We start from the raw sequence: 26397 nt of genomic DNA, 5'->3' as shown, positions 1-26397 counted from the left end.
GTCAGACTATTATGAATGAGAAAAACATGGTTCTAGTACCAGAGCTCACTACCAAATAGGCTGGCCTAATAACATTCAGCTCTCGGTTGCATGGTCACTGCCTACTGCCAGTCACATCAAGGAGAAGTACTAATGGCCAAAGTCATTGTAGTTACAGAATTAGGTAGGAGGAAGAAAAAAGCAGCAGCAGGCAGGCAGAAATCCTTTTTTTATATGAATAAAATTTTATTGAATTTTATACAATTAGAAAGAACAAAGAAAGAGGAGCAAACAGTCTTATGGAGGGTAGGAACCAGAAGAGCTTTCCCAGTAGAGGAGGGCACCTGCTGAGGGCAGTGTTCCTGTAAATGTCACACAGGGGTTGTTACAAAAGCAGAGAGAATGTGTCTGGGCTTTTCTTTGATTGTTTTGGGTTTTTTCCTTCCCCCATTAAGGTTTCTAAAGCCACTCTTCTTCCCCCATCAATCCTACCACCCAGCAGCAAAGAGAGCAGACAGGCAGGAGGAAACAGGACTGCACCAGTGAAATGTGTGCACACACAGAGTAACCACCTGGGGGTCTTGCATACATTCTGGATGCAGTGCTGTAGAGGGGTAAAGAAGGGATTTTGGATTTTTTATCTCCTTTTTCTTTCATTTTTCCTTTTTTTTTATTTTAAGAAAAGAAGGCACAAAATCTCAGCCAAGCTTCAAACCTAGTGCTGCTTGGGAGCTCCCAGTCTCCCAAAAAGCCACTGTGTCCACGTGGGAACCCAGCCCTCACCTCTCCCTCCTCTTCCTCAGAGTCTGTGCTTGCATTTGTACTACTCAGGTAGAAGGCCCTGCCCAAGGTTTGTGCACTGCTAGGGAAAGTAAAGCCGTGCTGGGACAAGGAAAGTGGGGATGAGGAAGAGTCTGTTGGCTTAAACAGACCCTTTTCCAATGTGAGAACTATGGAAGTCACCTGTGACTCCCCACATTGCTTTTCCAAGAGCAGACCTGGGAGGGCTCTGGTGCTTTTTGAGGTGATTGCTGCCTTTGCCTGTGCAAGGCTTGGTGTTATGCAGGAGGGCCAAAACCCCTATTCAGGCGTGGCCTCGTTGAACCAGTGCTCTCTAGGAGAGGAAATCCCAGCCCTCAGTCCAGCCCTCCAAATGGCATCAGATTCCTTCAGAGGTTTCAACTCTTGGCTTTGATTAAGGCTATTTAGTTGCAATAGAAAAAAGTAGAGGTGCCAGCCACAACCACCTGCCAGGTTGAAAGGAGATGGCAGGGCCACTGGCAGATGCCACCAGTACCCAGTCCCAGGACGTTGAGGGAAGTGGGGGAGGCAGAGAGATAGTGTGTGGGCTTTCATTAAGCCTCTGCATTCTAAAGCAGGAAACAAATCCTGCTAACATGTCTGTGCACGTGGGAGAGCAAGAATGAAAACTCTGATGCCTCTCTGTGAAGGCTTCAAGCCCTGCCATGCTGCTCAGCCCTGCATAGCCTGATGAATAAAATCCACCATGCAAACATCAAAGTTGTGGGGTTTGAAGTCACTTGCCCCAAATCAGAGCAGCCTAGGAGCAACAGATGCCTCATGAACCTGCCTGGTGCTCCATCACACCACTCTGCTTCTCTCTGCCTCCTGAATAATCCCAGCAACACCCCAAGAAAAGGAAAAAAAGAGATCCAAGCCCTAGAGCAGCAGCAGCAGCAGCAACAGCAGCAGCAGCAGTGGTGCAGCCTTGCCCTGCACCGAGTGTCTCAGGGGAAGATGCTCAGACGGCTGCATCCTCCACAGCTATAAACAGGGCTCTGGTGGCACTCCAACCTAGTGCAGGAGAAACACCCAGTCTGAGGATCTGCTTGTGTCTGTGTGTGTGTGTGCCTGTGTGTCTCTGTGTGTGCTGAGGTGGGGGGAAGAACTGCAAAAAATAAAGACAAATGCTTCCTGGCCCACACCCTCACCCAACCATCCCCTTGCCTGGGCTGGTGGCTGTGCCTTCATCTCGCCCTTCCAGCCTGTTCCATGCTTCCCCACACCCAGCCCCAGTGCACAGTACTCCCTAATCCAACAGTGGAGCCAAGGCCATGGGAAGCTGGGGCTGCGCAGCCTTCCCTGCCCCAACACAGGTCATCATCCTCTTGGAAACAAAACAGCAACAACAATGGAAAAAAAATAATATATATATATATCTCCCCAACCTCCCTGAAAGACCCAAATGGATGGAATCAGTCCCCAACAAAACCAACAGGAAATAAAAGCAAAAGTTCCCCCCAGGGTCAGGCCCCAGTGCATGTCCCAGCTGGGGCCCAGCAGCCCGGGAGCACGTCCCGACCTCCCTGCTCCTCTGGCCTTGGCACATCTGTGGCGTCCATTGGCACGAGGAGCTCCAGCAGCTGGGGGGAAAGTGGCTGGGCCAGGGCTGTCCCACCAGCTGGCAGCAGCCTCGAGAGGGGAGGGCAGGTGGAGAGGGAAGTGTGTGACCCCTCTGCTGCCTCACTGCCTTTCAGGAAGGAGTAGGGTCTCTTCGCCCCACCGGGGATGAGAGGCCCCTTGCTCAGCTCTCAGCCGCGCACACGGTCCTACACCAGGGAGCCAGCTCGGCTCTGGGCGGGCACCATGACGGGCACAGCCCCGATGCGCTCCAGTGTGGCCTGGCTGACTGCATAGGAGCGGGTGTGCGGCAGCCGTGGCTTCCTGCTGACCGAGCCATTGCTCCGGATCACCTCCTGAGGCGATGGCGCCGTGCTGGCCGTCACCACCAGTGTCTTAGGGGGAGCCGGGGACGGGTGGCCGCCATTGGCATAGACGGGGCGGGCACTCGTGCTCCCTGAGCGGGAGAAGGGGGGCTGGTGAGCATCGTTGCTGTTGCTGAAGCGGGTGAAGGAGTCTGTGGCGTGGTTGGCTTTGGGGTCGTTCCAGTAGCGGCTGTTGTAGGTGTTGGAGGAGGTGAGGGTGTCGTTCTCTGATGAGGACGCATCAGCGTGGAACGTCTTTGTGGCAGAGGAGCATTTGGGTGGCAGTTCATCCTCTCTGGGAAGAAGAAGGTGTGAGGGCATATGGAGGACACTGGCCCACTTGTCCAACACCCCCACCCCATTAACTACCATGCTGGGGTCATCGATCCAAGGAGAAGGACAGCACCAATGTGAATCAGCATTGCTCCATGGCCTGTTCACTCGTCCTTCTCTGCAGGACCTACCTATGTGTAGGTCCTGTGTGCTCCCGGTGCCAAATTTGCCACTGAGGCAAATGACCCATGCTCAAAGAAAGTCAGGTAGTGCCAGACAGTGATAGCTGTGACTGTAACCTCTGTGACCGGAGAATATCACAGCTGTATCTCCAAAGCTTTTTAGCTATCACTGCTGGCAGTGATAGCACTATCTGGCATTGTGGGTCAGAATTCCCACCGCATCACTCTCCTACAGAGCTAACAACATGAAGTCCCATCCCTCTTGCTGGCAGAAGGATTAAAGACATTAAAGGCAAAACTGAAAAGACAATGTATTGTTACCATTTTTCATTTTCTCCCTCCATTTTCTGGATATATATGGACACCTGACCTGGGGGAACACACCCAGGATTAACAAAAATGAGGTTTCCAATTTCACTCCTGTCAGCTACAGCTTTTTCTTGGAGGTCCCCCATTACCAGCTTTCCCTGACCCTTACCTTATCTCATTGGGAATTTCCTCCTCTTCTTCTTCTTTGTGTTTATTTTTCCAGTAGAACAGTGCTACAGCCACCAAAACAATGCAAACAACGAGCACAACAGCACCTGTGGCCACCGCTCCTGCAATCAGGCCGATACTCCGTGGGTGAGCTGTGGAGATGATTGAACAGAGTATGAAGAAGAAATCAGGGATGGGCTGTGGTCATCTGTAAGCACATGAAACTGCGTGGCTTGGGAGGGGAGAGAGGCAATGTTCCCATTCCAGGGCATGATTGTCTTCTGATAGAGAAGCGTGTGGTGGCTCACAGGAAACATGGTTACACACCTTACTGTCACAAGACAGAAACAGGTGGCCAAGCCTCCCCTGGAAAAGTACTTACGTGCAATGACTTGCAGGTCCAGAAGGCAAGTGCTGGTTCCAATGGCATTTGAAGCCACACATTGGTAAAGACCTGAGGACACAGTGCTGATATTTCGGAGAGTGACAGTGCCCTGGACTTGGTCTAGTCAGAGAGAAAAGAAGGATTTAAATCCCTCCCCCGCTTGAGGAAAACCATGAAAAGGCAAAGCCAGCAAATAGAGAATTTTGGTGTGAGACTATTAAGAGAGAAATAAATTAGGAAATAACCTTTAGATGGAAGCATTGTGCGTGCACATACACACACGGAGACAAGATTAGGCCTTAAGGAGCTTACACTACATGTTTCTTTCTCTTCTTATAGAGGAATTTCTGCAGATAAATGCTTGGGACTCTCAGCATTGTGTAAGAACGGGGAAGAAAGAGATGCAAAATTACCTATACCCAGATCTACTTGTTGAATTCAGTCTTGCTCTGCAGACCCCCTACTCTCCCATCTCTGGGCTCCCCGTCTCCTGCTCTGCCAATATTCCTCATTCCTGAATTGTATGAAACTGAAAGGTGGCATATTCTTAAAATACAGCAAGATAAAGGGCAAAAGTACAGCTATCAGTGTTTGATCAGGACACCTAGGCTAAGAAAACCTAAGAGTGGGACTTGAGGCTGGGAAACACCAGTTTGATCAGAGCCCTGCTTCTCCATACATCTGAAAAGCAGCTCTGGCAGTAATTTATTGGAGAACTGTGGCATCAGTTCCTCATGGAGAACTGTGAGAAGCTGGCTGTATTTTCCCAGGATGATTCTGCCTCTCTTTTCCCTGCCTCCATTCTATAAGTCTTTCATTTGGTTTAAAATGCGGGTGGGTTGGCAGCTGAAATTTCCAGCCACATGCCAACATCTAGAAATCACTCTCTCTCTCTTCCATTTGACCCAATCCTTGTTTTTCAATGGGAAACATGTGTCTGGACCAGAAAAACCCACAAAAATTGAAGTGGCCTCTGGAGGGTACCCCGTCCACTGTGGGCTTTAGGAATCTTTGTTCCAATAAAGGGACCTTGCAAATGATGGCAGATGCTCAATGAGCCATGCCACCTCTGGCAGCTCAGACAAGGGACAGCCCAGGCTGCCACCTGGGAAATAAGAGGATAATCAACAGAATGAGCACCTTGTGTGGCAGTTGGGGGCAACTTGGGGACATTGTCCAGTTTCTCCCAGAGGTATGTTGGCCGGGGGATGCCTTCTTCCGAGCTGCAGGTCAGTGTGATATCGCTGCCCACGTCCAGGGACCCCTGGATTCGGCAAAGCGGGGCAGAAGGAGGAACTGCGAGAGAAGAGGGGAAGGTGATAGCAAATCAGGAAATGTGACCAAACAGTGGAATGCAGGTTCACTCTGGACATGTGCTGCTGGGGAAAGCAAGGACAGTGGCATGAGCTGTCAAGGGGGCAAGAAGGAGGCAGCAGACAAGAACTCGTTATGGTTTGGGGGAGACAATTCACACAAAGATTCCTGACCCACCAGCCCATCAGGGTTACAGACTACTGCTGACTTTCACAGGACCCAGTTCTTTTAGATCTCTCCCTTGAAAAAAAGGTGAATATTTCTGTCTTTGAGATAGCAAGGGTGGTGAAAGTTAACAGAACTATAGACAAATTTACTGTGATTGGGTTTTGCTTTCATATCCCTATAATGGCATGCACTTTGGAGTATTTAGCATCATTGGAGCACCTAGAACTAACAGTTTTCATGGAAAGGAAGCAAAGATATAAAGTCATTCTCTCCTCCTGTTGCTATGCACCAAACCCCTTACGCTCCATTCAGCCCTCTGGGATACCCTCGTACTTCATTCCTGCTACTTTGCAACTCCATATCACAATACCACCACAAAAACTTTCTCTCCACCACGTTTTAAAACTTCATTACACACTGCCTGCATATGAAGTCTATGCGCCCTACAAACTGTCACAGTATCCACAAGGCAGCCCATTTCTCACCACAGGTTGTCTGTGGGTTCAAAAGCACACAGTACCATGTTGCTCATGATGCAGTGTCATGCACAGAGGTCCCCTTGTCCCTGCCCCACTCCCCCCTCCCCACCCCATAATACCAATAAACACACCCAAGACAGTAAGTCCAATGACTCCAATATTCCTGACGCCTCGGTCGGGAAGATTGTTGACCAAACACTGGTAGGTGCCAGTATCCGACAGCTGAGTGTTGTTGATGAAGATGGAGGCACTGGTGGTTGGCATTGTCACAGCAAACCCCACTCGCCCATAGAACTGGGGTGCACCACCAAAGATCTGACCCCCTTGGTAGAGAATAACCTGGAAAAGAAAGGAAGGCTCAAACAACATTCTGCAGGAGCTGAGCAAGGAGGAAGAACAGCAAGCAAAACATGGGCTTCCAAAGCCAAAAGGACCAGTTACTAAAAGGTCTCTGAATAAGCAAACCTCATTATACATCCTAGCAATGGTGTTTTTTCCAAAACAGGAACACACTCTGTAGCCCATTTTACGTCAATAAAAATGTTCACAAAGGTAACAGACCAGAAAGGTACCCAAATCTTCTGGTGTAGCTGGATTGGCAATACCAGCCTCCTTCATATGATAGTCATTACCTGCCTGGACAGGATCAATGTACAGAAGCAGAGGCTCTCTGCAGGTCACTGAATACTTTGAAGAAAAACATCTGTGGACAGTATCGTTTTGAGTCTCCATCAGTAAGATCCTGCCATGATTTGACACTGCTTACTGAAGATCTTTGGGATGAGCTGAATGACAGGCAGTGCAACCTTTGAACCTGCACAGCCTCTGCCAGTCAGACTGCGCTCAGACCAAGTCCCTGAGGAGCAAGTATTCTTCAGTGCAGGTTCTCACACTGAATACAAAATGTGATCAGGGCAGTGTGACCCAAGAGGTATTTCAGAGAAATGGCATTCTTCTGTTGTCAGAGTATGTGGGCAAAAAACAGGCCAGCATATCTCAGGTTATGATTCTTGTGCCCACCATTATATACTCTCATTTGCTAGTATTCATATGAATGCACTTGCAAAAGCTACAGGCAGTGAAAAAATAAGAAGGGAAGTAAAAGGGACAATGAGTCTATGAGAAGTTATGTGTTAGAGGACATTTTACATAGATTTCACAAGTTAAAGCTGCAGCTACTCCCAGGCCCTCCAAATTCCACATCCAGTGCACCAAAACCTGGATTACATTTCCCGTGCTCTTTTGAACACACAAACCACCAGGGGCCCAGGGCAGCAAAACAGTATCACATACCGTTGCCCCAGCTGCACATCTGGACAAGGACACAATGTGCATCTGTTAACAAAACATTGAAGAAAACAGATTCATGTGATACCCAGAGAGCACATTCAGCAGTGAAGGGACAGTGAAGTTCTGGGACCACCGTGGACTCAGCATTGTAGAGGGCCTACATCCAGAATATGGTGGGGAACAGGAAAGCCCCAAGGAAGTACCTGCTCCTGTAAGAAAAGGCCTACCTGTTGAGGCTGGTTGGCGTTGGAAAGAGGAATGACCATCCAGATGACATTAAGGTTAGTGAGAGCAGCGTTAGTGGTGAAGGTGCAGGGCAAAACTGCTGTCTGGCCTCGGGCAACCTGGATACTCCCTGAACTGACTGACACCTCCAGGGGACACACCAGACCTGGAAAGAGAGGGACACACAAGTCAAGCATTTTAGGAGAATGACACAGGTCAAAGCACTGCAGATGGTCCCATACACTTGCAGGTCACAACACAGTATCCCTTTCCTACACAGCTGTACCCTACTATATCAGTCTAAAAGGAATTATATTCCTTCCTTATAGATCACTCTGCTCTCATGCAGACATTTTTTTACAGACAAATGTAGATATGTGGTCCTTTTAAGTGTGGGCACTCTAGTTTCAGAGCCTCTGAGAACAGCAGTGATTTTTTTTTGGCAACAGGTAAAGGGTTATAAGAACAACCAAGTTGTCTCTAAGAGAAAGAGATATGTTTTCAAACCCATGACTCTTAGTGATACCCAACATCAGGGAATGAGAAAAAGAAACTGCAATATTAACCAAGAAACACAGTTCTCCTCCCACTTCTATGCCTCATAAAGTACAGCAAGACCAGAAGCATTTTAACAATATTTTTAATTTAAAGGGTTAAAAGTTGAAATATTTTCCAGTCCAATCATTTCTATTTAGGTGATGAAAAATTACTATTGCTACTGCAGGATCTCATCAAATCTCATTTATTTTCCACCATTCACTTCTTTGCATTCCACATAGACGGCACAAAGATGAAAGCCTGATAAGCCCCAGCTTCCCAGTACAGCAACTCAAGGCTGCCATTCTAAGACTCAAGTCACACAGGGAAATACCTCTGTTCCTACCACCAAAGTCTTGTCAAATGAAACTAACCAAGAGGTCTCCACCATCACTTTAAGTAGCACTAAAATGCTTTATACCATTTTCTCCACCAAGTCAAAATATTGACTACAAAAAGCTATGTCTCCCTATGACAGCTCACCATTTTCTTGTTCAAAGCATGTGGGAGGGTGCTGGAGAAGAAGGCAAGGAGTTTTCAAGCTCCAAGGGAACAGCAGAATACTGCTAACATCCAGGTGCTGTCTGCAGACCACCCTATTCTCTTGCTGAATCCAGGAAGGGCTGCCTGCAAAGTTTCTATTTTCTGCCAAAAGACAGTGGTTTGCTGAAGGTGAAATGCTTCATGAGAAGAGTTTTCTATCTGAACTACCAAGACATCAAACAGGCTGATGTCTGAGGAAAAGGTGAGTGTCCCCACATGCTTGTCTGCTGAGATCCTTCCCAGACTGCCTAATGTAGGAGTGCAGCACCAGAGCCTGGAAGTGCTGAGCTTCAGATGCTACGAACCCAAAGACTCTAGCACCTGAACAGCCTTCCATGTGTTCTGGTGTTTGAAGTGACTGCTCCAGAGTTGCACTACTCCAGGACTTGGCAAATACTCAGCTGCCTCTTCCAAACTTCCATTCCCCCATCCATATCTCCTACCTTTAAAAGCCCCACGTAGTTCAGGGAGGCTCAGAAATGCTTCAGAACACAGTCAGACAAAATTTCACTTTAACCTCTTCAAGTGAAGTTCACAAGTTTCTTACTTTGTGGGAAAAAAGCACCCCGAGTCTGACTTTCCTCATTGTCTTGGGACATACTTAAAAATATGGAATGTTTTGGAAACCCTTAGGGAAACAGTTACTCTCCAGTGCTAACATCTCAGAGAATTAGGTGGCGAATAAGAAACAGCTGGTGGAAGCTTAATCCATCAATATCCTATGCAAGTCTGTCAGTAGCAAGCAGAAGTAAATAACTGGAAGAACCAGTAATAAGCATCACCTTTATCACAAGGCATCTGCCTTCCAGCTGTGTCTGTGGGCAACAGGCTGGGAATGGATTTGGACTCCTCATTTTCTTATGGCTGGCAAGGCAGTGGCAGTAGCCCAAAGCCCAGAAGTGATCCATGCAACTTTGGAGATCTCTCTTGCTGAATGTGACTCCAACAAGGAATTGTCTTTTCTGCAGGCTGAAATTTGAAGGCTGTCTTGCCATGACTACTTATCCAGTCTAGCATCATGAATGTGCTAACCAGTGTGCAGGGAGTCACAATGATTTGAACATCTATTGGATTGACCTCTCTCTCCAACATGGTGCAGGAAGTTCTTCTGTTGTGTTGAGTGTAGATTTAATGAGATCCTCTCCATGAGAAGAAAAGAAACTACTCATCCAATTTGGAACAGCACTGTGTGTTTTTCAGCCTCATTCCTTATCCCTTCCACTTTCCCTTCCATAAAAAACTCACACATTCAAATCTTTGTCATTCAGAAAAAGTAATACTTAAGTGTGAGTGTTCCAATTTTCTGGAAAAGTCAGACTTTGCAGTTTGCTTTGCAGGATTGGTTACATCAATCACTCAGTCATCAAGATGATGAGGTTTTCTAATCACCCTCTTCCTACTCCTAATATTTATTATTAGTTGATTGTAAACATCCTGCAGAATAATAAAAACACAAAAATAGAACATGCATAATTTATTCACTGTAAAAATACTGTTTGCTACATTTGAGAACTTTGCAATGTACTCATGAGCAATTTTAAAGATGAAAGAAAGCACATATTCACTTTTCCCTGCCAGTACCCTGCTCTTATGCTGCAACACCCTACAGCCCACCCTGTCTCCTTTTCCTTTCAAGGCACCACAGCATCCCTTTTAATTTGAATGTCATGGACCAGGGAAGCACTAAGGAGGAGCTGAGCTCTCCGTTCATTTCTCTTGTCAAGGGGAGCTTCTTTGAACCTGGCCTGCAAGATGAGCACCCCCCTACACACCCCACACTGTCCTATCTCTGCCTTGTTAAACCACCAGGCAAGCCAGCTCCTCAGGCTTGCCTTTACCTCAGGCAGCCCAGGGCATGGCAACTGCTCTTTGGCCCTTTTTTGGCTCTTTTGGTATACAAGGCAGGTGGCACTTGGACTCATTTTGTTAAGATGAGTGGCACCTGCAGGGCTACAGCTGGGGAAAACACACACAGCCACTTCTGACAAGGAAGATTGAACAAGGCATGAGGAAAGGCAGGCAAACTCCTCCTCCAGCAGCATGAACAGGGAGGTAGGGTGGTGTGTTAGCACAGCACTGGGCAGGCTTTCCTTTCTCAGTGAGACAGCTGAAAGAGCAAAGACCAAACCCTCTTCAGAAGCTGCACCATCTCAAGACTACCAGAAAGTGTAACATTTACACATGCACTTGTCCATCTATGCAAGTATCTTTGTGACTGCATTCTTCCACACGTTTAACAGGCATGGCCCAAAACACAGATGGATGTACACAAAGTCACACACACTTAAAAACCTGTATGCCCAGGGTGACACCTGCTAGGAAAACTCAACCAAATGATTATTCGTGTTTAAACATTTCAAAATTGGGCATTGCAAAAATGTGGGTTTGTATTAATGCAAGAGGAGGGAGGCAGAGGAGAGAGGGGAAAAGAGATTTCAAATTTAGCATATCTATTGGGATAAGGATTTTTCAATGCAGCCTAAGGAATGAGGACTTCAATTCCCTTGAGTAGATATAAATGCAAATATAGATATATGCACACACATACAGACTACTAAGTCAAATTACACATAAGAGGTCAGAAAAATCAAGCAAAGGATGCTGTAAGAAGTCTCCTTCTGCAAAGTTACACAATCCAGGTATTTTCTAAGCATTCAGAAGTTTAATGACTTCAGAGAGACAAAGAATCGATCACCACCAAATCATCTCTCAGAATTGGATTACAATGGCCATTACACCCTCTCTTGTGACTGCAGTCTCCTCCTTACTTAGTAATTAAGCAGCCCTGTAAGCAGCATGCCCAGAGGATGAGCAGGGTACACCACTGTCAGCAGAAAGAGGAATGGGCCCTTCCTGTACATAGGACACTTTGATCTTGGCTTGATTCAGCAAACAGTGTTCTCCTTTGATCCTGAGGCAGCAAGCTCCCATCACTAATTAGAAGGGATGCTCCATTTTTCTGTCCCCTATCAGCAAACCAGTCAGCAGAAGAATGTTTTGGCTGCAGAGGCTCTTTCAGAATTTCTTCACATTTTTAGGCTCAAGTAATTATTCTGGCAACAGAGCTGACTCCATTTTTGATGGCTTGCTGCTGCTGCTGCTTTTCCAAGTAGCTGCTTTTCCAGCTCCCTCCCTGCTAAGCATGAAGGAGTCAATGTAGGTAATTTATACATCATGACACAAGCACATAGGACACAGTCCCACAGCACACATTTCCCTCCCTCATGGGTGTAAGGAGGAGTCAGATGCTGCCACATTTTCTAGCTGCCCTAGAAGGGTTGCAAGTTTCACAGAGCTTTCAGAATATACCAGATACAGTGAAACTGAAAGATAAATCTAAGCACTTTGACTCATTCTAAGTTGTAAAAAAATGTTCCCAGCTCCCAGTCACTGACACACCTTTCTTCCAGAGATCACCAGCAGAATCAGCAGCTTTTGGCACTTGCTAACAGCAAACTCCTGATACCCAAAGGTAGAAACCAGAGTACAGGTTCGCTCTGCAGTGCTGGCAAAGCAGGGAAGCAAATGGCCAGGGGAGGAAGCAGGGAAGAAGGTGTGAAAGGGATGAAAGAAACCCTCAACTGTGTGCATTCTGCATCTCCAGACCCCAAGGGAAAATGTGCAGGAATGTGTGTCGCTGTGGGGAAAATGAGAATAAAGCTTCAAGCTGATTCAGCTTGCATCCAAAACCCAGGGAATGGCTGGAATGGCTCCTGCCTGTCCCAGCGCAATTAGCAATCCTGCTGCCACATGCTGGGGAAGATACCTTTGGCAGTATGACATTTTGGGTCCCTTGTTAGAGAGGCAAAGATGAGGTCACACAGAAGTTTGCAGAATAGGGTAGAAGCACAGTGTTCCATCTGGCAACCGCAGGCAATGGAGGGAGAAACTGCAGAGCAGTCTTTTTCCTGAGATGAAAGGAAAAGACAAGTTGCTGTGCCTTTTGCCTGCCTCACATCTCTGAGTCTGGGACCAAAGCTACCCCCTGTGCTAAAGAAGAGAAATGTCTTCCACCCTGAATGAGCTGAGGTACACTGCCAAGCCAACGCGCTGAGCAGCAGCAAAACCTACAGCCCAGGAAGGAGTGACTCACAGCAGGAGGGGACAGGAACAGAAGCAGGCAGTACACCTGCCACAGGACCTGCCTCTGCAGCAAACACTCAAAAGCCCCTGAAGGAGCCTGGCTTGCAGTTGCAAACACAGAAAACACTAAAGTCATCCAGCATGATGTGACAGCATCCAAACTGGCTGCTCAACAAGATGCTTGAATACTGGTCTTGCCCATTCTCACCAGGGACTGTGTATCCTGCTTCATTCTGGATGTGGTACACTTGCTAGTTCAGAGTCTATCTAACCAAACACAGTATTTACCCAGCCTAGTGTCTGGAGGCAGCTTGCAGTAGACTCTACCCTGCTTGAGGAACCAACATCACTAAGCACTGCAATGAAGCATAGATCTGAGTTTATGCCTAGCTAGACTATTTCCAGTTCATTAAGGAAATTCTACCATGGAAAAATTTCCAGGTCCAAAGTCATTCTGCAGGTCAGGTATCTGGGACAGATTCACACTGTCATAGTAGACTGCATCCTGGCTCCAAGGTGCCCTAGCACAAATTTTCCTGGGAAGGATGCTTGGTAGAAACCTCCATGGAACAATAATAGTGGGAGAAATAGAGTGAGGAAGGAAGGGCTCCAGCAAACAATAGCCCCTCTGCCAGCTCACAGCAAGAGGACAAAGTTTGCTCCAGACATTCATAGGGGGATTGCTTCTGTGCCCCAGTTTGAGGGCACATGTTATGCAAGTGGCTGACAGGTCTAGCAATAGGATAGTAACCTGTGGGAGACAATGGAACAGTGTATAAGGCAAAATAATTTCCAACATTTTCCTTCCTATCTTTGCTGGCTCTGCAGGACAGACTGGAGGAAATAGCAGGAAAACCATCCCATCTAGCATGGTTTAGAGCAAGGTCTCTGTAAAACAGGTATTAAAACTATACTGATGCTAACTTTTCCTCTGAGATGTTTGTAGTGTTAGCATTCCTGTTAAATGCAGATCAATAGGCACCTTTATCCCTGGAGAAACCATCAGACACAGCTGGTGGTATCAAGTCATCCCCTCAGCATAGAGCCTCCCAAGTGAAAAGATCCATTTTACACTAGTAAGAGTAATCTCGCGATTGCTGCCCAACCTGTAGGATATGCAGGCTAGCAGACACTAATCCAGGGAGAAAACACAGTGTCAGAGTCTTGAAGTTGAGCCCTGCAGTGTTTCTTGCCAAGAACTGGACTAGCTGTTCAGTACCTCTGGAACTGTGCTGATCACACTGACCCTTCTTGCTTGCCATTTATAACCTGAACTAGACAGAAAACTAACAGGGGAAAATTCCTGCTGACCCACTCCACTGTGGCCCCAGGTGCTGACTGGTGAGCAGCAGTCACTACCACCCCTGCCATCTTCTCTTTTGGAAATAAGTCTTTCTCTGCAGGCTAGCTGGGAGGAAGATTTCAAGCAACTGACTGATTGGGATGACATAGAGCATATCTCCCTGTGCTGACCTCCCCAGTCTGCAGCCATAGACAGGATGAAGTATGGACCAAAATAAAAATGGCAGAAAAGCTTTCAGCTGCACATACTTCCAGAATTGTGTCTGTTCCCTTCCACGTCCTTGTCAGAGGAGCTGGATTAGCTCGTGCAGAGGTGGGAAAGGGGCTCTCATGACATACTGAGGAATTTGATTCTTTCCCTGTTTCTGGCACAGACCCCCTGGATCCTGCTGAGCAAGCTAGACAGCTTCAGGTATCTTCAGAGGGTCCCCATTAGTGTGAGATCCTCATGTGCTCAGGTTTAGACCTCAAGAGTTTGATTTGCTGAACTGCTGAGTACTCAAACCTACTAGGGGAATCAAGAGGGGCTATGCTCTCCAGGTAGCAGAGTTCATGTGATGCTAAGCTCCCTGAGCACCTGAACTGTGTTTTTCCAATAGATCTTAATGCTTCTGTTTAATTAGTCACAGACTTGAAATGCAGAAGTTTTTGAACAGTGAGAAGAATATAGTGATAGAGCAGCTTGTTGGCATGTGCTCAATGGGAACAAGAGCTCAAATCTGGTTTAGAGACACAGCCTCCATGGGGCCAATGACTCAAATGCTCCTCCCCAGTCCTGGATTCCTGCTGTGGTCCCAGTACAGGCTTCTCTTATGTACTTCTATCAAGCCTTGCTGAAGCTGCCAGGAGAGCTGCCACCTTTGCAGCTCCAGCAAGCTGGGATGGATGCCTTGCATCTATCTCTGCTGCCTTGTATGCAATATGTGTGCAAGTTAGAGGCAGAAAAACAACTGCATTGTATTATAGCAAGATTATAAAAATACAAAGGAACATTGAGAGGAACAAAAATAGCGTCTACAATGACATTAGCTAGGATGAAACTAATCAATGGCTGTGCACAGGGCATGCATTAATCCCCTTTTCATGGTGTAGTGTTGCACTATTAAGTACATTATGGGAAGTTTAACACTTCCCCCAGATGCATGCGGCACTGGCTGGAAACAGAAACTGCTGCCATCTGAGCTGGCAGTCCTTGAATTCACAGCATTTGCAGAGGACTCAAGGAGCAGCTGCACTTCAGAGGCTGGGGGTTTTTTGCTGTAGCAGATGAGCAAGGCCAGAGGGGACAGAGGGGGGAACAGGAACTCAAGAGCTCACTCATTTTTCCCCTAAATTGAGAGTGGAGTGGTGGGTAAGGCTAATTCAGCCCACTCTGTAGGACCATTTGGTGTCAATTTTGTCCATCTCTGTCTGTGTTTAGAATTAGAGTCATCAATGACTCATACCCTGGGACTCAGGTGGGCAAATCAAGAGCAGGCAGTCTGTCTACAGAAGAGAGCTGAAGGCAGGATACCCAAGGTACAAACAGAGTGGTGCATCCTTGCAAGAGGATGCCAGTCATTTCCCTCTCCTCAGGTCCTTCAAAGATGCCTGAAACACTATTTTCCAAATAGCAGGCACAGACAAGGAGGAAAGCAAGAGTTTAACTGAGCACAAAACGTTATTTCTCTATCCTTTGTCTTTTACAAAACAAAAACTGGAAAACACAGTTCCTTTTCCTTCATCCCCCTACTCCTGTGATAGATCAGCTCTGGGGAATCCTGCTGCAGTAACTTAAGATGTCATCCTCTGCTATTTGCCTTGTTGCTCAACACAAAGTTATTGCCCCAAAGCCAGCAAAAGCTGAAAAGAAGCAGTTCCTCTACCTCACAGCTAGGAATTAAGCAGCATAACCTGCTGAGGAAGGTGTGGGCACATTCTAACTTCCTTTGCCGTAAGGGGGGGAGCTGCATTGCAGACGCACTGTCCTGTTCTGCTCACTGCTACAGCAGAGACATCATCCTACAGTAATGGATGTCTAGGAATGGGAACATTTTAAATGACCACAGCCAGTTACTTTAGCTGAAGTGACTTGGGGATGAAAGCTTATCAAATGTTCCTATAAGTACATTTAAGGTAAGAAGCCCAGCTTGAGTTTGCAAAAAGCCTGCAGCAACAGCTCTGAGCTGCAGACTTACCCATTCATCTAGCTGGGATGCCAACATAAACCTCTCATATCCCTCCTCTTAATTATCTTACTGCTTGTCACAGCACACCAGAAATGAAAATTCACCTTTTACACAAAGATTGGTATCTATGTGTCCAGAAAGAGGGAAAATGCACGGAGCTGACTGAGAGCAGTGAAGGTACACATTGGCTTAATTTTCATGAAGCAGGTTGCAAAACCTCACTGAAGCCAGCTCTTAACATTTGGGAAGCTCCACCATAGGCAGCCCTTGTCCCTGAAAGCATCCTCAAGCATCCCTGTGGGTATTCTGTAACCACACCTGAGCTCACGCATGAAAACTACAGGTTGAGGCTGCATGGGATGAATTGAGAGCTGCATGTAACATGCTTACCCCAGAGTGGGCATCTAATTGGAGCTCTTGCCAGGCTCTAAAAGCAGAAATAGGCTTGAGTTCCCACCCTCCCTGATCCCATTTCTTTGCTGGTATTCTCCCAGCACAGCCCAGTCAGCAGAGATGTGTCACGCTGCGGATCAGTGCCAAGTGCAGGCACCAGCACGTGACGCTGCTGACACAGCAGCGTTGTCTCCTTGGGGAGAAGGTATCCACTGGTGCCTCTACAAGAGAAATGGACCTGCTCCCAAGACTGGAGAACAGAGAGTCAGGCTTAGGAAGCTGAAATTAAAACAGGTCGGCAAAGCTTTACTAAGACACTCACTTCTATTTTCTGTTTGCCGAGACATAAAAAATACATTAACAGCCCAGCAGCTTTGTAAATGATTTATGGTCAAAAGAATAAATTTCTTCCTTCTCTCCTGGCTAAAAAAAAAATACAAAAAAGATTGCAACAGTGATAAACTGCTTAATAAGGGAAAACAACTCAAGGTTTAAATATATGCAATGGTATATTGAGTGGGAAGGACAGAGCCCATAAGGAATAAGATTAAAGTCCAGTGAAGGGAGCTGGCACAGGGGAAGGCAGGATGAATGGGTGGGCAGGCTGGAATATATAACTCATGGGGTGGGGAAAGGCAGCAGCAGCAGACAACCGTCCTTAGGTCAAACTCCAGTGCAAGCATCCCAGCCTATGGTTCATCCAACTGCTTTTACCCAAAGCATCACGAGCTATGTCCACCCTCCTCCAAAAGGAGGAAGAGCAGAGGGTGATGAACAAAAAAGGCACAGGGCTTGCCCTAATTAACACAGGCTGGGTGAAGATCCAGGATGCTGCATCTTGTCTCGCTCCCTGCAGACACCACTGACATCATCCTGGAGTCCTCAAGGAAGTTCCCTGCAAGGGTGGGGTTAAGCTGGGCCAGACCAAGTTCAGGTTGGAGAGAGGGGATGAGGACAGCTTCAGGAAGGAGAGCTTTAGGGAGAGCAGTGTGGGGCTGCAGTAGTAGAATGAAAGATGGTATTGGGGCTTAGGAAGTTCAGAGGACTGTGGGCAGTGGGGTTTGAGGATTGGAAATCATTTTGAAGAAATGGCTTTGCTTCTCCAAGCCAAATGCAGGGGAGCTCCTCCAAAAGCCTCTTAGGGCCATCTCACCAGTCTTCCCCTGTTACTGAAATATTCCAGCATCATCATCACCCCATGGTTGCATATGCTAGCCTGTGGGGGATTATGGTGGGGTCACCTCTTAACAAAGGGGTGCCTAAGACACAACAAAATAAAATTAAATATTTTAAAATATTTGAAAAATAGAATTTAAAATATTTTAATATATTAAAATAAAAGCAACCCCCAAGGAATCAACCTCCCAAGCCCTTTCTGAGAGGAAAAGTTTTCATTAATAGACTGATCCCATTTTCCTTGAGGTCAGGAGGGACTGTCACCAGGGTGAGTATCAAATTCTTAAAGGATCTGGTCCAGAAAACCATAAGTTTTGGCTGAGCCCATGCCAACAAGTTGGCTATCTGCTTTCCACACCCATTTTGTGTCCTGTGTATGAAATGCTCTCAACCTGTGGAGTGCACAAGCTTTGCAAGTGGAAGGATACTTGGCCAAAGTTTGTTGCTCACCACAACTTTGAGCTGCCTTAACAGTTTTCCTGCTCTGTGACCTGAGTCCTGCTTCACCAAAGCTGCCACCTGCATGGCCAGCAGGAGCCCATTTGGAGCCAGGGCTGCTCAACCAGACACTGATGCCTGGGTGCATTGGATATGTCCTAGAAATTCCACTAAAGGCAGGTAAGTCAGTGGAAATATATTTTTAAATATATGTTTAAAATTAGGCACATGTTTGAGTATCTTGCCAAACTGGGGTTTAAAAAAAAAACTCCTGTAGCTTGTTCATAGGTGAGAGAGCCTTTAAGGCTTAAGAATGTGGAAAATCACCATGAAACTTCCCTGTCTCCAAACAAGACTGATTAAAGCAAAGCAGTCGGATTGAAATTAGTTTACATGGGCATATTCAAAGACATTAGACTTCCATATCTTAAACTTCATTAATCCCAAACTACTTTGGATTTAAAATTATTAAAATCATTAAAAACAAGCAAACAGAAAGGAAACAAAAAAAAGGCAGGGTCTTTTTCATTTAAATTGAAAGAAAGGAAAACTCAAATTTGTCTATTGCTCTGGCAAATGTCAGGTCAGTAATTGAATGTTTCAGATTATGAGTTGAGCTGTCTAAAAGAGGTTGTGAAAGGACAATTTTCCACTGGGAAAAGAAGAGTTTTCATTAAAATCAAAATAGATTGTAAGACTATCAACTTTGATGACATTTTCAGTGAGTGAAGAGACAAAACGAATTGCTTTGACTTCCTCATTTAATTATGGTAATATTGGGACACTTCAGTTCAATAAGGTAAGAACACTTTATTTCAATCCATTTAAACTTTTGCCATATATTTAGATATTACATAAATTCTGACTTTGCATAATTTTATGCAGTACCAGTGCAGTGAATACACACATGCATACTTAATATGCTATGGCCTTTCAACATCATGTGAAAAGTCTCTTTTCCCAGCGGAAATTTTTGGACCTGATTTTTGGTCCTTCCATTACATGACCTGATCTCTCACTATGAGAAAATGAAATGAAACAGAGAGGGTACATTAGGACTTCCCTGCAATAAATGTCCAGTTTGTTACCTGCTTTAGCTACAAACAACTCCATCACAATCTTCTCATGGGAACACCAAGAGTGCTGGAGCTGTAGATGTTTCCATGTGAAGTTTGGTCCCCATGTGGTTTAAGGGGAGAGTGTCAGGCACAGAGACTTCCACACAAAAGCCACAGCAACACATCAATTTAAGCACTTTGCAGTCCTCTCCCAGAAGGAGAGTCACTCCATGCTCTTTGCCCTCTGGAAGTGCAATCTTTTCAACCTGTCTGCACCAAAACCCAAAGCTCTGGTGCAAGTGTTGCTGACTATAAATCTGTTCCCAACACTCCAGTCATTTGGGCTGATCATTCCCATGATGTATGTTGGAAGCAGGACCAACAGATGAAATGTACACAGCCAGATTAATACAAATCTGCTGTCCATCTGCTACGTGTCCTTTTGGCATGTGCCAGCACAGGGTGCAAAGAGAAACACATCCCAGAGCTGAGAGGCTCTCCCTGCTCATTGTGTACCTGGAGCTGAAGCATCTGCAGCTCTAAGCATCCCAGCCAAGATCACTGAGCCTGATTTTTTCCCAGATGCCGTGCACTTTCCCCTCCAGCCAGTGACAGCCCTCTAGTTGTGTACACAGCATCATGCTGAAAAACTCAAATGGTAGAAAGTTGCACTGGTAGCTCTAAAATATGCCAGAAAGAAATGCAGAGTCTCCATTTTGCAGTGAGGAAAACCAAGATGAAGTGAGGATATAACTCACCCAAACACCATGCAGCAGGTCAATGGCAAGACAGGAACAGGACTTTAGAATTTGATTCATGGGCCTTGCTCTGCCTATTAATCACTCTCTCCACCACTGTACTAAGTATTAGTATTGATTTCAAATTAACACACACACACACATCTTATCAAGGAGAAAAAAGAATAACCAAGAAGGTTCACTATGTTCAGCTCTATTGGAGGCCAACATGATTCTATAAGCAAACATTTTCTGCAAGCAGCCCTGGCCCAAAGCATTCCAGGCTGGGAGGAACAAAGCAGGCACCCTCGCAGAACTATCAAATGCTCCAAACCCTTTGAGCAGCTTTTCAAAAAACACAGAGTACAATCATAACATGCTTGCAATGCAGAAAGGAGACTTTGGGAATGCAGATGCTGCTGTTACTGTACCTGACAATGCAGCTCCCTCCTTACTGCTTTATTTTCTCATGCCAAGATCTGGAGTTAACCCCAGATGACCAAGCCCCACAGTGCCTTCTGATTTTATGCTTGCCCTCTCTTCTTCCCTTCCCATGATGTCCTGAATTCCCTTTTACAACAGCTGCTAACTTTTGCAGACATAAAACTGCTATGAGCTTCCCTTGTCTTTTAAAGTAAAAGTCTCAGGAAAACATTTTGCAAATTTTCCCTCTGTAACAGATGCAAGAAGTTGCTTATGCCCAAGCAGCACAGTACACAAATGCTCTGAACTAACATTTTTTTTCTGCACAGCTGGCTCAGTTTTTCACACAGATGTTGTTTCTCCTGCCAAGTCTAAAAGCACAGAGAGCAGCATTAATATGAAAGAGCCCGAGTGGACACTGGTTTAACAACAAGTTGAAAATTCCCCAGCCACAGTTGGTGTGTTGGGTTTTCCCTTTCCTTTGTTTTTGGGGTTTTTTGTTTTGGTTTTTTTTGTGTTTTTTGGGGGGTTTTTTTTGTTGGTTTTTTTTTTTTTTCTGTTTGTTGGGGGGTTTTTGTTGTTTTGGGGTTTTTTAATCTATTTTTTTTTCTATTTTATGCACCTAGCAGGGAGAAAAAGGGAAAAAAAAAAGTAAAACAGAACAAAATCCTAAGAAGACACTGAAGAAAGTCTTAGCCTTTCAGGGGTGAATTCCCTTTCTGAAATTTGAAACACGCGTTAATCTTTAATGTTAAACCATGGATTAAAAATTAATTCAAAAATCTCACAGTTTGGAACACTTACAAGTCCACTGCATTATTAAAATCTCAGATCAATGCTACTCTGCATAATGAAGTCTCCCCAAACTCTTTCTTTTCTCTTGAAGCCAAGAGCAGGTACTCACTGCTCTCCCCAGGTATCCTTAAAACTAGAGAAACCTACTTGTGGTTCCCAAGAGCTGGAAAAGGCTGAGCCCTGAATTTTACTTACTTTTTTGTGCTCCTTTTTGTTTGCCCAGAGGGTGAACCAAGGGACCAGGCAGCATGTGCAGAGGTGTTGCATTTTCCACAAGTGTTTTTGGAGCCATGGCTCTCTTACCAGCTGCTGCCTTACAGCTCTGCAGGAAGCTGAGCAGGAGGTTTCCATCTCTAGAGTCTGTGCTACCACGTCATTTACCATAAGGGGTAAAACTTTCTCTTTAAGCATCACTGTTTTTAACAGCTGCCTCATCACAGTTATGCCAGCGATTACCATCACAAAACATCTCTCCTACACTCTTTTCTGCACTCTCAGGCTCGTTTCTGTCCAAATCCTCCACCTGAGACCATCCTCAGGAGGCTGCCTTCACCTGCAACCAGCTGGGTCCAGGCCAGATGAACCACAGTGCCAGCTGAGGTGAGCGCTGCCCACGCACCTCCTGGGTGAGGAAGCTGCACGGGCAGCCAGCACAACTCTTGGAGGGGACTGTCCCCCTCAGGGAGGTGCTGATGCCTCTCTGACCCTCCAGATGCTGTCAGAGGAGAGGAAATCTCATCTGCAGTAAGGGCTGCTACCTGCTGTGTGATAGGTACAGTGTGAGAATGCATGGGCTGCACTGCCCCACATGTGGGCACCCCCAATATCACCAGGCTCTGGGTGAAAACGAAGCAATTTGTTCCTAGCTTTAAATCAGTGTTTGTATTCAGGGAGAAAAAGAAACAAATTAAAAAAAAAATGCACAGAAGGGTTTAAACACCTACAAATCGCACTTATCTCTTCCTTGTTTATCATAACTTTTCCTGCCATAGTAGCTAATGGAAATAATAATAATCACTGTAGTAGAATCATGCTTTGGCTTCTTTCCCAGATTCTCCTCTTGCTCACCAGGCAGTGAAGTCATTGGATCACCAAAAGTTCACAGACACCTGCTTTCACAGGAATGCTACCATGAAAGGTTTTGACAGCTTCCCATGGAAGCTGAGAAAGCAGAAGAGTAAAGGAGGAGAGCCCTTGACTTGGGGACAGGGGAGTGATAGGCAGGAGGATAAAAAATGGCAAATCTCCACTATATTTGCCAACAGTGTAAAGCAAAGAAAACAATAATTATGAATGAACAGACAGTTCAGCACACAAACAGTCCTGCTCAGGATGCTGATGTGTTCTCCCAGCAGGATCTGAGCACCCCTGGGACCCAGCAGAGACAAGGATCAATGAGCCCAGGTGATGCCCATGCTTGGGCAGAGCCAGACATGAACTCTCACTTTCTGGCTTGGTAATTCATCTTCCAAATCATCTCTCCTTCCATAAATTCAGTCTTCTACTTTTAAACTCATGTGCCCATCAAGTCAAATTACAATTAAAACTCTGCAAGTATGGCAAAATATATTCATGAACATCTGTTTGAATAATAAGCCTGAATTTGCTTCGACAGTATTCATCCGACCTGCTTTCCTTGCCTTCTGCGAGTGCTCACACCACCTCTCTCCAGTTCAAAATGACAATGTGAGGCAGAGGCTGCTGAACACACTCACATAAACATGAAGATGATTTGCCTAGTGGAGGAGGGGTTTCCAGCCTTTGGTACACAGGCCTTTCAAGGGTTGCAGGCTACTTCTCAGACTCCATAAAAACCAGCTAAGATAAATCAGCCTAAAGTCAGAAAGCTAAAAGTTACTTCGTTAAAGTCCAGCCTGCCACTGAAAAATGTGTATGTGGGCTTGAATGCTGGGCTCTGCAGTCTGTACCTGCTGGGAGAAGAGGGGTAGTGACTCCTGCTGAGGCCATATCTGCTCCTGTGGCTGGTGACTCCCAGAGATGCAGAGAAGGATCCCTCTCACTCCTCATCCCTCTGCCTCCCACTCAGACTGCAAGTAGAACTGCTGGTGTAATAGCTCTCTCTCCCACACAGTTTGGGCAAAAAGATCCTGGTTAATGGGTAAGAGCAATTTCTTTTCTACCATTGGCCACACTGAGAGGATCAGAATGCAAGAATGCATTCATAAAGAACAAGAATGCAGGCGGCCACGCTGACACCCTGAACTGAGGGTAACCTCTGGCAGGGGAAGGGGAGTGGGCACAGCCTCTGACCTCTCCATCCATCTCAGCAGCTGTCCCAGCAGTACATCTGACTGCCTGACTCTTTTTGCCTGGCTGTGAATTGGGGCAGTGTCTCCTCAGCCCAAGAGTGCTTTGTGCTGCTTGGGTGTGTGGTATTGAGGGAAAGCAGGAGAAAAAGCAGAGAGACCAATGCGAGGAGCAGAGGCTTACTCTGAGGCCTAGATGCAGGTTGAACACAATAAATACTCCCAGAGATAGGTTGCAAGCTAGAATATGACCCTGGGGAAAACATTTGTTGAAGGGCAGAGAGGAATAAATGCAACAGTGTACACTTTGTGGCTACTTACGGAGGTAAATCAGCATGGCTTAATACACACAGCCCACAGAGATACATGGAAAGGCTTCCCACCAGAGGCTTCTGCAAGAGCCCCATATCTCCACAGATAATTTGCTTATCTCTAAGCAGGATGTGGAATAGCTAAAGAACAATACAGCAGGACAAGAGTAGACTCTGAGCAGGAAGAACCAAGAGTTTGAGAAAGACACTGGGTAAATCCTAGAACCACAGAAGCTCAGAAGGAGTTGTCTGTTGTTGCTGCCACAGGAATGTTCTGTATGTTGACAGTAAACACAGGCCACAGGGAAGGAATTCAGCTCTAATGACAGGATGCTGTTGTGGGATGTTGTGCTGTACCGAGACTGGCACAAGGCTGTTGCCCATACAGGGATGACTTCCATCAAAGGAACAGCTTTTTAGAACTGCTTGCCCAGCTCTCAGTATAGGACAACCTACTGATATGTATTTCTGTACCCAAGTCATAAAAAGGTGAAGTCTTTTCCAGGCTCTAGGAAGCAATACAACAATGGAGTAAAGCACTTCTGCTAGGCTGGAAGACAGCATTGCTCCAGACAGCACATACAGCAATAATCCATAACCACAGAGGACAGATGGAGAAAATACAACTACCTTTGGAAATGGGAAATCTGTGATATGAAACCAAGCTTCTGTTAGTCTTTTGACAAGAACATTCCTGGCTCACCATAATTAAATTAGTTTTGTTCATACTTTTACTTCTAATCAATCAAGAAGAATGGTGGTGCTGCTGCTACATCCCCATTTCATCTAAAATGAAACACCAAGAATGGAGGTGTGGGATGGCAGTGGAGGGAGGGCACTGTGCAAGCTCCCTGCCATGACAGTACCTTCCTCCCCAGTGCACTAGAGCTGACAAGGCCATGCAGCACCAATTTGGTGTTTTGCATCCTCTGAGAAGTGAAAAACAGGAGGTGGCAGAGTGGCTTTCCCCCTGCTTTCTGGATGCTTGGGTTTCTGACAGATTTCTCTGTGAAGGGCTACCCAAAAGCTCCATGGAACTGGAGTGTCAAACGTGAACATTCAGCACTTAATTTGTGGTGCAAATCCTGTCAAACTCGATTGTGTCTCTTTGCCCCTGCAAGGCATCCCAGGCTCTCTCCAGTTCTGCAGGGGGATGAGGCTTTAAGGAATGACCAACTGTTAAAGCAAGCCTGCAAAGAGGCAGGATGCACAGCGTATGCTCCAGAGCCAGGCATGCCCTCTCCTCCCATCCGCCAGCTCCGCATACACGCACTGAGTGGTCAGCCAGGAATACACCCCAGGAGGCCTAATTAATGAACATATTTGAAAGCTCCAGGCGTCACTTCCATCCATCTTCCATCCATCAGGCTGGAAGAAATGAGTGATAACATTAGCATCTGAGCATGAGCTGTTAAGACTGAGCGAGGAAGGAAATGGGGCTGGAGGCACTACCTGGGAAGCATCCCAAAAGCACAAGACCCTCTGCAGGGCTCTGCCATACTCATCTGTACCAAGCACAAAGGTACCAGAGGGACAGGAGCCTTCTCATAATGGGAGTTCAGGCAGGATTAAGTGCGAACTCAAAAAGCACAGCAGATGCTTCTTTGTGCTCCCTGTGAAAGGAGAAAGTGATAATCATGGAAGAAGGAAGGTAGGAAATGAGGTAGAGATGGGGAGATACATCAAAGGGACAGAAAAGAAACAGAAGAAAAATAGATAGAAAAATGCTAAAAGATAAATGTAGTACGCTTTTAATTTGCATGATAAAGATAGTTCTCTTTTCCCCACCAATCATCTTTATTAGCAACAAAATTTGCAGCGAGATCTCTGACTAGCTATCTAGCTGTGACAACAGCCAAGCTCTGTAACAAACTGCTCCATGGAGGCTGAAAACCCCATCTCAAGCAGTTTTAAATGCAGGGTATAGGGCTGACTGAGACTTAGCCTGCTACTTTGCTAAGCAGCACACAGACCAGAATCGTGGTGCCTGAACTTCTGGCCCCAAATCCGCTCTTATTTTTGGAGAGTGGCTGAATGAAATAACTGAGTTTCTATTTGTTAGAGTTTATCTACATAGTGCTCACCTGTGTCCCAGACCACAATCCACATATCACGGGCCTAAAAAGGTGCCCCAAGATCTCAAGCTTCTGCATGCTTCAACTGTAGGGACACTCTCCTGGAGATGTGAAGGAGGTCACAGAAAAAAAAAAAATAGTTGTATAGGAAGTCTGCTTTGCCAGGGACCTGCAGCTTGTTCATCAATAGTGCATGTGTTGTACGCAGCCATGCTGGAAGGGACAAGCACCCCAGCGCTTCCAAAGTCCCTTCTCAACCCAGCAACACACATCCACACCAACATACAACACTGAGCCTGAGAAGGAGCTTATCAGGCTGTGAACTCTGTCATATCAGGTCTTGGTTATGAGCAAGGACGTCAATGGCAACACCCTGGGCAGGGGAAGAGAATGGAGGCAACTCTTCTTTCCCACCTCCTTCACGACACTCCCGGGACAAGGTACATGGGAAAAGATTCCTCATTGAAAGACCTCTTTCTTGGAATATCTGCTGTAACCCAAATTCCAACCAGTAGCCCAATCACGGGGCCTGAGACAAGACCCAGCAAAGCCACTGCTTTTAAAAGGATGAAAAAAGCAGTGGATGAGACTGC

At 46.1% G+C, this 26397-nt stretch overlaps 1 protein-coding gene across 3 annotated transcripts in view; it reads right to left on the bottom strand.

Moving 5' to 3' along the window:
- Nucleotides 1-201: 201 nt before the first annotated feature.
- The window catches only part of IGSF11 (immunoglobulin superfamily member 11), a 105287-nt gene continuing 79091 nt past the window's right edge, over nt 202-26397 (bottom strand). For all 3 annotated transcript variants that reach the window (XM_077174284.1, XM_077174285.1, XM_054654926.2), the window contains exons 2-7: nt 7501-7664; nt 6115-6322; nt 5163-5318; nt 4020-4142; nt 3639-3789; nt 202-3000 (exon numbers count right to left, since the gene is read on the bottom strand). In XM_077174284.1, the coding sequence (XP_077030399.1) occupies nt 2550-3000; nt 3639-3789; nt 4020-4142; nt 5163-5318; nt 6115-6322; nt 7501-7664 (1253 nt within the window). In that variant the 3' untranslated portion in view covers nt 202-2549. The remainder of the gene's footprint in view (nt 3001-3638; nt 3790-4019; nt 4143-5162; nt 5319-6114; nt 6323-7500; nt 7665-26397) is intronic.

Source organism: Agelaius phoeniceus, chromosome 2 (genome assembly GCF_051311805.1).
Source record: "Agelaius phoeniceus isolate bAgePho1 chromosome 2, bAgePho1.hap1, whole genome shotgun sequence".
NCBI classification, from domain to species: domain Eukaryota; kingdom Metazoa; phylum Chordata; class Aves; order Passeriformes; family Icteridae; genus Agelaius; species Agelaius phoeniceus.
Note: the sequence above shows the minus strand (reverse complement) of the source record. Positions and strands in the feature narration are given on the sequence as shown.